Source organism: Chaetura pelagica, unplaced genomic scaffold (genome assembly GCF_000747805.2).
Source record: "Chaetura pelagica isolate M959 unplaced genomic scaffold, ChaPel_1.0 scaffold141, whole genome shotgun sequence".
NCBI classification, from domain to species: domain Eukaryota; kingdom Metazoa; phylum Chordata; class Aves; order Apodiformes; family Apodidae; genus Chaetura; species Chaetura pelagica.
The window spans coordinates 894,311-908,104 of record NW_009952059.1 but is presented as its reverse complement, the minus strand read 5'-3'; the positions used below and the strand labels follow the sequence as shown (position 1 = coordinate 908,104).

General features: G+C 50.4%; 1 protein-coding gene across 1 annotated transcript in view; it reads right to left on the bottom strand.

Annotated features, from left to right (window-relative positions):
* Positions 1-3,846: 3,846 nt before the first annotated feature.
* The window catches only part of TXNDC16 (thioredoxin domain containing 16), a 33,094-nt gene continuing 23,146 nt past the window's right edge, over positions 3,847-13,794 (bottom strand). Inside the window, exons 15-19 of the mRNA XM_010004014.1 lie at positions 12,778-12,862; positions 8,431-8,569; positions 7,662-7,822; positions 5,189-5,379; positions 3,847-4,130 (exon numbers count right to left, since the gene is read on the bottom strand). Of these exons, the coding sequence (XP_010002316.1) occupies positions 3,847-4,130; positions 5,189-5,379; positions 7,662-7,822; positions 8,431-8,569; positions 12,778-12,862 (860 nt within the window). The remainder of the gene's footprint in view (positions 4,131-5,188; positions 5,380-7,661; positions 7,823-8,430; positions 8,570-12,777; positions 12,863-13,794) is intronic.

Genomic DNA, 13,794 nt, shown 5'->3' with positions numbered 1-13,794 from the left:
CCACAGCCCTTCTTCCTTTGACTCGTTCCTCAAGGCCATAAACACCCACCAAATCTTTCTGCTCTGGTCTGTCCCCAGAGCCACAGCTGTGACAAACAACCTCGTGCAGGAGTGTTTCATGGAGTCATTCAATCCCAGACTGGTTTGGGTTGGAAGGACCTTAAAGTTCATCCAGTCCCAACCCTCTGCATGGGCAGGGACACCTCCCACCAGCCCAGGTTGCTCCAGGCCCCATCCAACCTGCCCTTCAACACTGCCAGGGATGGGGCAGCCACAGCTTCTCTGGGCAACCTGGGCCAGGGTCTCACCACCCTCACACCAAAGAATTTCCTCCTCAGATCCCATCTAAATCTCTCCTTTTTCAGTTTAAAGCCATTCTCCCTTGTCCCATCCCTCCCTGCCCTTGTCCCAAGCCCCTCCCCAGCTTTCCTAGAACCCCTTCAGGCACTGGAAGGTGCTCTAAGGTCTCCCTGGAGCCTTCTCTTCTCCAGGCTGAACACCCCAACTCTCCCAGCCTGGCTCCAGAGCAGAGCTGCTCCAGCCCTGGGATCATCTCTGTGGCCTCCTCTGGACTCTCTCCAGCAGCTCCATGTCCTTCTTGTGCTGGGGACCCCAGCCCTGGCCCCAGCCCTGCAGGGGGTCTCAACAGAGCAGAGCAGAGGGGACAATCCCCTCCCTGGCCCTGCTGCCCACGCTGCTGGGGATGCAGCCCAGGACACGGGTGGTCTCTGGGCTGCCAGTGCATAGTTCTGCCTCGTGTCGAGGAAACCCAACACTCCCAAGTCCTTCTCCTCAGGGCTGCTCTCAGTCCATCCATTCTCCACCCATCCTGTGTTCATACTTAGGACAAGCACAAGCCTTTCCCCCAGTGAATGACTATGCTGGGGGATGCAGACCACATTGCTGGCTCATGGTCATCCTCCTGTCCACCAGGACAAGCATGTCCCTTCCCCGTGTCACTGCAGGTTCCTGCACTGGCAGCTGGCAGGGACCCTCTGGGCTGGGTTTGGGGCTCCTGGCATCCCAAGCTCCAGCTGGGAGGCTCAAGCTGATGGATCCTGCTGTTGATGTGGGGCTGAAGTCTGTAGAGCTGGGACTCCCCACCCCTCCCAGGTTTATCCCCAGAAGCAAACAGCCACTTGGCCACCAGCATCATCCCTGCAGGATCCCACTGGATACTCACTCCTGACCCCCCCTCATGGCTTAGAATCACAGTATGGTTGGGTTTGGAAGGGACATTTAAAGGTCACATAAAGTCCAACCCCCCTGCACTGAGCATGAACATCTTCAATCAGATCAGACCACTCAGAGCCCTGTCCAACCTAGCCTGGAATGTTTCCAGGGATGGGGGATCTACTACCTCCTGGGCTTTGGTGGCAACAATGCTCCCAGCGACCCTCTGGGCTGGGTTTGGGGCTCCTGGCATCCCAAGCTCCAGCTGGGAGGCTCAAGCTGATGGATCCTGCTGTTGATGTGGGGCTGAAGTCTGTAGAGCTGGGACTCCCCACCCCTCCCAGGTTTATCCCCAGAAGCAAACAGCCACTTGGCCACCAGCATCATCCCTGCAGGATCCCACTGGATACTCACTCCTGACCCCCCCTCATGGCTTAGAATCACAGTATGGTTGGGTTTGGAAGGGACATTTAAAGGTCACATAAAGTCCAACCCCCCTGCACTGAGCATGAACATCTTCAATCAGATCAGACCACTCAGAGCCCTGTCCAACCTAGCCTGGAATGTTTCCAGGGATGGGGGATCTACCACCTCCTGGGCTTTGGTGGCAACAATGCTCCAACCTCCACTGAAGCAGCCGATTTTTGCAGCCAGAACTGAGATGTGGCACTGACCCCTAGTGACAAGCTCCTGCCCCGGTGCTGAGCATCAATGGGCTGTGATGAAAAAAGGATGAACGACTGAGAGGAGCAAGGATGTGGGAATGCTCCTCAAACCTGCTGCAGGAAGGGATCCTTCTGCTGCAGAGCCCAGGGGAACATTCCTGCAGGAGTGCATCCATTCCGGCCACCCCAGCCCAGGACACCAGCCCAAGGCAGATGCAAATTGGCTGCACTTGAGCTAGAATTTAATTAAGACATCAACAAGCCCAAATCTCACACTTCACCTGGACCAAAGCAGGAGAGCAATCCCACAACAGCAGCAGTGGCATCAGGAGGGACATGTTGGGAAAGGAGTGAGGTCCAGCTCCTAGAGCCCAGCAGCAGAACAACCTTATCTAGCAGAGGAATGAGGGGAAGTGACTGGGGATGTGTTCACTCCCTCCCCTTGGGAACAGGGCTGCACAGCAGGCTCCCATCTGCTTGCAACAGTTTCTTACTTTAAATACACACGTTTGGCTCTAAGCCTGTCATTAAGTCCCAAAATGGTCTGTTTCAATTAAGGGCTTCAAGGAGAGCCCAGGATTAATGGTCTATTTCTGGGCATTTCACAATACTCCCAACCATGTGGGCTGCTTGCAGGATGAGAAATCCAGACTTCCCAATGCTCTCAGTAGTTCCTTAACATCAATTTTCCCCCTCCCCAGTAACTTCAAAGCCATAAGGAGGAGGACCCGACCCTGCCAGCACATCTGGATGCTGGGGAAGGGAGCAGATGTTTATTGAAAGAGGTGGGAAGATTGTAACGGCATGGGTGGGATTAGACTAAACTTCCCTCCACACAAATGGGTCATATCTCATGCTGGCCAGCAGGCTCAGGTCCTCCAGCAAGGAAAGACAGACATTTTGATGTGCCCAGGAGATGGGCAGAGGCTGGAAAGCCAGTTCCCCAGGTCCTGCTTCTCCCCACCTAGATATGGATGTGAAGCAAATCCATCCCACCTCAGAAGGGTCCATTCCCTTCATCTCCCCTCATTTCCAAAGCCCTGCTCTCTCTGCAGACCTCACTCCCAGCCCCATCCCCATCCCAGAAAAAGCACCAACCTCAGTTTCTGTCACTGAGAGGAAAGAAAAATCGAGGCTGCAAATAACCCCCTGGGCTTGTAACCAAGAAAATGCCAGCACTGAGCAAAACCATCTCCCAACCTGCCTGCTCTTGGGATTTGCTGGCAGATTTTTGTCCCAGCTATTCATGGCTGTTGTGATGACCTGAGCTCTGCCCCTCGTAATAAAACCAGATCCTCCTGTTACCCTCAAGGATGAACATGCTCATGAATTCGGTTCACAGGCCAGGTGTAAACACACACAAGTGCCAGTTTAAGCAGCCCTGGAGCAGGAGGCACATTTTCCCTCCCAGCTCCACATGGTTACAGCACAGATGCAATTTCTTTTTGAGAGCAGGGCTTCCTGACACACATCAAGGGACCTGTTACTGTGACCTGGGAGGGGAGAGGAGAAACGTGCTCTTTATCTTGAAATCACTCACCCCTTCCTGCCTGGGGACAACAGAAATGCCTGTGTGAGAAATACAGAAACTGCAGAGCAGGGCTGTGCTGACACGACTGTTTCCAGAGTAGTTTGAAGGTGGGGTGAGCCGAGTTCCCTTGCAGCAGCCTCCATCTCTCCCCCAGCTTTGAGGTGAGCTGAGCTCCCTTGCAGCAGCCTCGCCACAGACCTGCTCTGGCTGCTGGCTGTGAAATGCAACCCCAAAAGCATCCGGGAGGGCCAAGGTGTGGGGTGTATGGGCACATTTCTGGCATCAGAAACCACGGCCACCACAGAATGACCCACAGGAAGCAGCAGGGAACTCACACTGAGTCTTAGGGGCTCCTTTATCCCTTCACTATGAATTCAGAGCTGAAAGGACTCCTCTCCTTGGTGTCAAGGCTCACTGAGGGGTGGGAAAGCGATCAGGTTTTCTGGCCACCATCCTGCATCTTCCACTGCCCAGCTCTCACAGCTCACTGTGTCTCTTGCCCTGCTTCTCTTTTGCTGCCAGCCTTGGGGCTGTCCCCCGAAGGTCCCTCCCAGGGGACCCAACTTTCTCTGCTTTGTTGTCCTGGGATGGCTCCTCCTGGATGGCATTGTCCCCTCCTGGGCTTCCCAGCGGGCGCTGTGCCGGCGTGTCCCCGTGAGGGTGGGAGGTGTGGAGGGGGAGCTCAGCCATGGTCATGTCCATCATCTGCAGGAAGTCATAGGCAGGGAGAGGTGGTTTCCAGTCTTCCTCAGACAAGGTACCTGAGAAACAAACACAGCCCCACCTTAATAAGTTACAAGCTATAAGTTAAGCAGCCCCACTCCACAGACGTTTCCTTTTCAAAGGAACTGTGGCTTTTTTTTTTTTTTCCAGTGAAGGCAAAATTAAAAGTCTGAGGAAGGAGGCTGTGATGGCTGGCAGAGCCCTTGGCCGTGCAGTGAGCTGCTCAGCCATCAACACACCCCTCTGACATCCCTGAAAACTAAGGTCCCCACCTAGAGACCTGTATGACAGCCAGGTGCCACTAGCAGTGGGGTTGGAAAGAGGTGTGGGGGGACAGCTGGCTCATGGGGTTCTCCCAGCGACGGTTGGGTCAGAAATGGTGTCCTCAGCTCTGCAGAGAGGCTACAGATCCTCCCCCACCAGACTTTTGCAAACAATGGCTTTGAAAAGCTCATTTTAAAATGCACAAAGATCAACTGGAGTCACCCCCTCGCCTTTCTGGAGCCTGGAGCAGGCTGGCAGCCAGAAATTCCCAAGATGTAGCACCTATGACTATGCATAAAACATGGAACAGGCACATCTCTGCTGCCTTCCTCCAAGGCTTCATTGGGCTGGTCAAAGCAGGAGGGATGGAGTGAAAACCTTCACGGTACAAGCCAACTCCTTCTGTCCTAAAGACCACAGCAAAGCACCAGCTTCCTCATCCACTCCCACCCAAGGAAAACCTAAATAATAAATACTGAAAGGCACCTAAAGAGCAGCTATTTCTTATGCTGACAACTGGGAGTCAGGAGATTTTTTTCTTAGCAAGCTGTGCTCCCAGCAACCAGGCAGCACAGCCAGGTCTGGGGAAGAGATGTCGATTCCCAACGACCCACACTTGGTTCTGAACATTAAACAGTCCCAAAGCAAACCCGTGAGTGTGGGTATTCTCTGCTGGCTGGACTATTTGTACTTCTCCAGCTCAAATGAGCATAGCTAGTTTTTCCATCATTAAATTCCAGGACAGACAATTTATTGCCCGTAGCATCTTCTCATAAACAGAGCGGAGCTAACAGGGCCTGCTGAGGAACATTTCAAATGCCTGTCCACTTACTGCTGGGAATCTCCAGTCCTGCTTTCAGCTTCTCCAGCCAAGACAAGATGTTTGTTTCAGTGAGGGTCTGCTCTGATGGGAACCTGAATACTTGACCCCCGGCATGAAGGTCCACCCAGACAAGAAGAGGCAGTGCAGGCACGGTGGCAAAATACGACTTCAGGACCCCGCGTCCCACCGGCGTCTTCTTCCTGTGGGGAAGAGGAAATTCAACTTGCTCCCCAGTGGTCTGGCAGCACAAGAGGACCAAGAGCTGAGCAAACAACCAAAGCCCTTGGGCCACATCTAAGGTTTGCCCATGGGACAGTTGTAGAAGCTTGCCACAATATTTATAAACTTGATGTTTTAAATGAGCTGTTGGAGTTCCATGGAAAGGGAGTGGGCAGCAGTTTAGATGTGGAAAGAAATCCTTGAGCAGAAGGAGCTGGGACAAACTCTGTAGGAGGCTGTGAAATGTTCTCCACCAGGGTTGGACTTGATGATCTTTGGAGGTCCCTTCCAACCTCTAACATTCTGTGATTCTGTGAGTTTTTAAGAAAACGTGAGACACCCAGGGCAGTGGTGGAGTCACCATCCTGAAGGCATTTAAGAGTCATATAGATGTAGTACTCAAGGACATGGTTTAATGAAGGACCTGCCAGTGTTAGTGTGACAGTTAGACTCAGTGATCTTTAAGATCTTTTCCAACCAAGGTGATTCTGTGATTCTGAGGAGCAGGACAAGTCTTGCAGCCCCTGTTGTAGGAGAGCTCCTCCCAACCCAGCCTCTGCCACCACCCCACAGCTGCAGCAAGTCCGCAGGGGCTGGAGAGGCTGGAGCTGATCTAGGGGCTGTGCTCAGGGGGCCCAGCCCTTCTGGAGCTACCATGTGCTACCCCACAGCCTGAGGAGCTGGGATGGAATTTCCCCAGGCAACACAGAGGGAGCCAAAAGAGGACATTGAGACAGAGGATCAGCAAGCCCATGAAGATGCTGAGCCCTTCCAGCACTATTTCAGGCTGGGACTGACGCCGGAGGGCTGAGCTGGCTCTCACCATGGCAATGAGGTCCCCTTTCTACAGCTAGGCTACTCTTTCTGAGCCAATGGCCATATTCATCAAATCACTGACTGCTTTGGGTTGGAAGGGACCTTGAAAGGCCATCTCATCCAGCCCCCTGCAGTGAGCAGGGACATCTTCAACCAGATCAGGTTGCTCAGAGCCCCACCTGATGTGATCTGGAATGTTTCCAGGGATGGGGCATTTCCCACCTCTCTGGGCAACCTGACCTAAAGTCTCACCACCCTCAGCATAAAAAATTTCTTCCTTAGATATAATCTGAACCTACCCTCTTCTAAATTAAAACCACCACCCCTTGCTCTGCTGCTGCAGGCCCTCTTTTGAGGCCATGCCCTTTTGATCTGCCACAGGTCAGCTCGCTCTTTCTCATGAAGGCAGATGTGTAGGTGGGGAAGTTCCAGGGGCTCTTGTTTCTTGGGCATTACTGGCAAACAAACCTGCCCTCTCTCTGAAAACATGTGCCTTCCCTGTTAGCTGAACTGCAGCCCACACTGGAGGCACTTCCTAGACTTCCAAGCAGGTTATGATTAAGAACAGAGAGGTGGCTCTGGGCTGGGGCAAAACAAACAGAGGCTAAAAATTGGAAATGTGACCAGGGAGGGCAGGATTTACAAAAAAAAAATCCCCTTTCTTACAACTTTCTATTTCTTAGCTCCTGGATTCATTCCTGGTTGGGTTTTCCTATTTTTAAGCTTCATGGGGCTTTTTCTGGCTCTTCCTTCTTCTGAAAACTTCATTTCTCCCAGTCAACAATCAGTGCTTCCCTCTAACTGCTGATGGAAAAATTACCATAAGACACTCCAGGAAGGCAAGTTTACTTATTTCCTCCTACATGTCAAAGAACCACAGAAACACAGAATGTTCAGGGTTGGAAGGGACCTCTGGAGATCATCCAGTCCAACCCCCCTGCTAGAGCAGGATCCCCTAGAGCAGATCCCACAGGAACACGTCCAGGTGGGTTGGAATGTCTCCAGGGATGGAGACTCCACAGCCTCCCTGGGTAGCCTGTCCTAGGCTCTGTTACCCTCAGAATGAAGAAGTATTTTCTTCTATTTAGGTTAAACCTCCTGTGGACCAGCTTGTGACCATTGCCTCTTGTTCAAAACCACAAATAACACCAGAGCCAGGGTCAAGCTACTGTGCAATATCTCTGAGAACATTTTACTCTACTGAAAATAATTTCTGTAATCAATTAAACCCTTGCTAATTTTACTTGGTCGTGCAGTTTTGCAGCTGCCCACAACAGATATTCAATCATTGCTAAAAGACTTGACCTCCCAACTCATGAAGTCTTCAGACCAAACAATCACACCAGCCAGGGAGTGTTTTCAGTAAGTGCAGACTCAAGTGTTTTCTTGCCCTGCAGTGCTAAGAAGGAGCTAACGGAAAGAAGAAAAGAGCTTTTTAAACACTTACAAGTTCAACCAGCAAGCCACAAATGCTTGGTGGGGTGTTTTTTCTGCCAGGTTCAGCATTTCCTTGCTTTCCATCTGATCGATGTCACCATCGCTGAAGAAGATGAGGAAAGGCTTTCTGAGCTGCAAGTAGTGGGGCAGATTTTGCACGGTGATTTCGGGCTGCAAGACATCAAAACAAGAAGTTGGGGTTTATGGGGAAGAGAGAAGAGGACAAAATTAGACTTTCTGTCCTTACAGGAAATTTGGAGTGTCCATGTTGAACGCAAGCAGCTCAAAAACAAGTGTGGGTGCTGGGATCTTGGTGGAGGTTGGAGATGTCTACGCCCAACCCTGCCCACTGCAAGCCAAGTCTGAATGAGCAGCTGTGTGCTCTGAGATGAAGGGTGGGAGCAGAGGAGGCAGAAGCAAGACCAGCTCATCCCAGCTCCTCATTTTCTGGCTACAACCCATCCTTGACAGACACGTGCAAGAGGCAGGGAGCAGACCCTGCCAGAGACCAAGCCACCCCAGCAGTGGGTCTGTGACCACCAACAAAGCCAGATCATTGACTCCTAGGGTCTCCTCCCACGGGATGACACAGCAAAGAGATTTCTGTCCAGACTCTCTGATCCAAGCCATAAAATTTCAAAACAAATGTAACTCAGCATGAGAGAAATACTGAGCAACCACATTTCTTTTGCATGGCTCCACGTCGTCATCAGCGCTTCTGCAAATGACTGCAGGCAAAAAAAGGACAAAAAAGGACATTTCTTCTTTTTTTTACTTACAAATATGTCCAGCAATTCATATCTGATCATCTGCACCAGGTCCTGGGTGCTCTGTTTGGACAAAGAGATACTTTCCACGCTCTGACCTCTGCTCCTGGCAAGGAGGAGGGCTGGGGGTGACACGGCGTATTTATGGGATCTGAAAAAGAGGGATGGTGACAAGGACTGGGGGCTGACAAGAAAGCTGGGGAGGGACTTCTGACCAGGGCATGTAGCAAGAGGACAAGGGGAAATTGCTTTAAACTGGAAGAGGGGAGATTTAGGTCAGACATGAGGAAGAAATTCTTTGCTGTGAGGGTGGTGAGACCCTGGCCCAGGTTGCCCAGGGAAGCTGTGGCTGCCCCATCCCTGGCAGTGTTGAAGGGCAGGTTGGATGGGGCTTGGAGCAACCTGGGCTGGTGGGAGGTGTCCCTGCCTGTGCATGGGGGTTGGGACTGGATGATCTTTAAGGTCCCTCCAACCCAAACTACCAGTCTGGGATGCTATGATTCTATGACTGGCCAAGGGATTTGGTTCACACCAGAGCTGGCAGCTCCACGGTGAGAAGTGTGGCCAGGGATGCAGGGGAAAACCTGCTGTTAGAGGCACAGGCACCTGCTGGAGGAAAAGGTCCCATCCCCCACCCATCCCTCTCCAGCCCCTGCAAGGTCCTGATCTGAAGGGATGAGGCTGACATATTCCCTCATCCCCTTTGGAAAAAAGCCCTGCCCAGCCTGCACCAGATACTCAATCCACACACACAAACAGCACCTTCTGCTGCACAAGGACCCCAGCAGCTCAGTGGCAGGCAAATCCACACCTCCACCACCTGCACTATTGGTTGGCACTTCTCTCTCATTTTCACACCTTGGGTTAGGTGGTGCCAACACCCAACCAATGCTCTGCCTGCCAAGCCAAGGCAAACAGAAGGTCTTTGAGTCCATCTGAGGGACACCAACTGACACCAAACAAGCCCCGGGAGATCTGGTTTTAGGCTTGGTGATCATGGGGCAAAGTCCAGCTCCACATCAGAGCAGCACACACAGCCTGCAGACGTGGTGGAGAAACCAGCTCCTCCTTTATTTCCCAATTTTATTCTGGTTGAGAGGGTTCAGGGGTATTTAAAGAAAAGCTGAGAAGGTGGGAAGAGCCAAAATAGAAGATGTGTGAGCAGTGAAAGGGCAGGGGATACACCAAGAGGGGAAAGCAATTTTCTGGAAGTTAGAAGACATCAGTGCCCAGAGGAAGGGTGTGACAGAAGAAGTCAGCTGCCTCAGCAGTGTTTTTTGGGGGTGTGTGGAGTTTATTTTTCAAAGGCTGTGACACCAAAATCGCCGGGGAAATGAGGGACGTGTAAGGACATTCGGGGTTGTGGAGGTGGGGAGGTGGAAAATCTTTGATTCCTTTCTCAAAAGTAATTTGACCCATCTTTTTTCTTTATGTTTTTTTTCTTCCACATGAGAAAGATGCAGCACAGACCCAGCCAACTGCAGAACCAACTACTTCTTTTGAATGAAAGGCAGCCAACCCCCCTGCATGGGCAGGGACACCTCCCACCAGACCAGGTTGCTCCAAGCCCCATCCAACCTGCCCTTCAACACTGCCAGGGATGGGGCAGCCACAGCTTCTCTGGGCAGCCTGGGACAGGGTCTCACCACCCTCACACCAAAGAATTTCTTCCTCGGATCTTATCTCAATCTTCCCTCTTCTGGCTTTCAATTGTTTTCCCCTCATCCCATCCCTCCTTGCCCTTGTCCCAAGCCCCTCCCCAGCTTTCCTGGAGCCCCTTCAGGCACTGGAAGCTGCTCTAAGGTCTCCCTGGAGCCTTCTCTTCTCCAGGCTGAACACCCCAACTCTCCCAGCCTGGCTCCAGAGCAGAGCTGCTCCAGCCCTCCCATCATCTCTGTGGCCTCCTCTGGATTTCCTCCAGCAGCTCCAAACTTCTTAAACTTCCACAGGTCTTAAAGGGACTGTCTGGCTTGATGTCATCTCAGAAGTGGTCAGGACTCTTGCTTCCTATGTCTAAACAGATCAACTTGTTCAGCAGCCTTTGAAAAGGAAGTTTCTTACATACTGCCAGAAACCCAAGAAATTCCCCATCTAATAACTAGAGCCTGAAAACTCTTCTCATCTTACCAGCACTGAGAGGTTGATTGTTACTGTTGACAGCTTTCTATTTATACACCATTCCATAGGTAATACGAGACCTGCATTTAAATTAAAACCATCTGCAAACAAATACTTGGCAGGAATCTATGACATCCAATAGTTCAGAAATAAATAATTACTTCATTCAAAGCATTTTTTACTTGACACTTTCCCTTTTTTCCCCTTAGCTACCAACTGAGCAGGTGATTGCTGAGCAAACAGTTTTGCTAACAAGATTCTTTGTGTATTTTTGTGTATCTTTTTCTCTGGGAAGAGGGGACTCAGCTTTCTGTGACCTGGGAGCCACCAACAGTTCCTCCTTGAGTGTTTAGCAGAAGGGAAGTGAGCCTGGCTCTTGCATAAGGAATTCCTGTAAGTGTTTACTTTTGACTTACAGTTGAGAAGAGGACCAGCTACAGTAGCTTCTCCCATAAATCACAGCCAAAATCCAAACTTGGCAGAATGAATATCTATTATTAACTGTATTGACTATCCCAGCTGCACAGGAGCATGCAGACTGTGGCTGGAGCAGGAGGACAGGGCTGTATCCTCCTGTGTGTCACTGCTGAGAGAACACAGGCTTTATCTAAGATGTAAGATCTAAGTTAGCAAAGATCTAAGTTTCAAAAAATTACCCTTTTGCTTTTTTCCCTTCTCTCAGCTGAGGAGAAGAGGCTTTTAGGTCAGGAGGGTCAGGTTTTTCACTCTGATGCTGCTGGTTGTGACTTCTGAACCTGCCATTGCCCACCCCATTGTCTCCCATCCCCCACTGAACAAGTCTGGCCTTGCTTTGCTTTGAAGACCCAACCATGCCTGGTGCTTTGAGCACAGTTTGGTTAATAGTATCAAGATATTTACATCTTTATTGTCCATGCACACCACTGAAGTGTCCACATCTCATCAGACATGCTAGAAATGCAGCATATCTGGAAGAAGCTAATTAAAAAAATTCACTGTTTCATTACTAGCTGTTAAAACCACACCTAGAAAACAGGCCAAGGACCTTCTGGGATTGTTAACTCTGCCTTGATGGCTAATTCCTGTTGGAAATGAGATGCCAGGACAAGCTGAAGATTTCCCCTGGATCCAGTTGCATTTATAGACATTGAAGCATCTCTCAGAGTTCAATTCAAAGCACTTTGCCCCTTGCTGGAGTGAGTTTTAATGACACAGTTAAGTGCAGGGACTGACACATGCTCAGATCCCATTAACTCAAATTTGGCTTCAAGTCAGGGCTGCAATTGATGCTCTTAATCAGGAGCCGAGCAAGAAAGCCTTGACTTCACCTTGATCACACTTGCAGGAGAAAGGCTGCATTATTATTCCAGCACTCTTCCTCCAGAAACCTCTCCAAAGCTCTGTCTGCAAAGGGTGGTAAAGTCTTGCTTGTGCCCACCTGGAAGCTGAGACCAAAGGGGTTCAACACTTTTCACAGTGCTGCTGAAAGCCCATCTGCTCCACACCAAAGCAGCTCCATAGAAGCCTAGCATTTATTTCAGGGCTTTCAAACCATTTTTCACCACCTGGGCACCATGCCCACCCCAAGAAAGCCTGCAGGTAGTCACAAGCAGCCTCCCTTTTGGCTGCTCTCAGCAACTGAGGGCAACCACCAGAGCAAGGCTCACATTTACACCCCTGGCTTTGCACCCATCCTCTTACACTCTCCTTGCTCATCCCCACCTCAGCAGGCACTTCTGCAGCATCAGGATTAGGTGCAGGAGACAAGAAGGTGAAGGGACTGCAGAAAGAGGAAGACCAGGAGCAATTCTTCACTTTTTTCCTGATGGAAGGAGAAGGGCAGAACTGGTTTTTCTTCTTCACACACCAATTGCAGCCAGAGGGTATAATTTTTCCAGCCTGTTTTTGCCTCCATGAAAGTTTAGCCCTGTTTCTTGGAGGAACCCAACAGATGCATGAGGGGCTGGCACAGCTGGAGGACTGCAAATACCCAGAGCTGGAGGACTAAAAATACCCAGAGTGAACTCAAACAACAGGAAGGGAGATGAACACCCATTGCAACAGGGTTAAATGAGTTGCAGAGCCAAGGGTACAACATCTTCATTTGGCTGAGTCCTGACCAGTCTCCCTGCCAGACTTAAGTCACTGCTTAGAGCTGCTGCTGAACACTCAACTTGGCCTCTGACAATTGCTCTAGGCCTTGGCTTTCACTAAATGCAAATCAGTTTGAACTCTCACCCAGGAATAAAAGAAACAACTTACAAAGCCAAAGCTTCATCTTCCAAATACATCCCCATGGCTACGTGGCCACTTAAGATGTTTCCTGCCTCTTCGAAAGCTTCCCTGGCTGTAAAAAAAAAAAAACAAACCCATAAAGATACAGAAATGAACAACAGAGAAGTCTTCTGGAAATCAAATCACTGTCTGCACACAGAACACCCTCCCACAGCAAACTGTCAGTTGGGAACAGAACTAGGAGCAGAGGCTGGTGAGAAATGGTTGTGTCTCATGGCTGCAGGCTACAGGAGGAGGAGTTGGCAGAGCCTGAAAGGATCAGAAAGTTCCTGCTACAAGAACAGTGTTTGCTCCTTAACCACCAGCTTCCAGATCTGCACAACCGAGGCACTGATGGAAAATGAAAGGTCTTTAAGGACTTAAAAGTCCGTAAGTGTTCTTAGACACAGGAGACCAATTATAAGTCTAAACAGAAATCTTATAAATCCCAATGACCTTTTGGAAATGACAGATGATGACTTAACTGGAGTAGTGCTAAGTGCCCAGAAGATAAACCAGCCTCTCCTCCAAGTGTCTTTTGGTTTTAGCCAGTTCCTCAGAGAAGGGAGGGTCTGTTGCAGGACAGGGAAAGTCAAAAAACCGGATGCCTTGCAGACACTCAAGCTTGGTGCAGCTCAGCAGAAACCCAGGTGCAGCAGCTTCTAGGGCCCACCACTGGGGCCTGGTGGAGACAGCAACGTCAGGGTAGAGGATGGGGAAGAAAGGCTGGGATTCTCCTGATCCATCACAGCTGAATCTATCCATGCTGAGAGAACAAGACCAGAGCTGACTCCAGAGCTGTTTTATGCCCTGACAGAACAGTTTTAGGCAGCTGGATGCATGGGAGAGGCAAGCTTTGTGAGAACATGCAAGCCCTAGTGTGTGAGCTTGTAAAATCCAGGTAGATCAGAACTGCTGCCAAAGGTAGGTGAAAACAGGGTTGTGGATTTCAACACCACCACTCCTCCCCTTTCTATTGAGCAACTGAACGGAACAAAAAAGGCT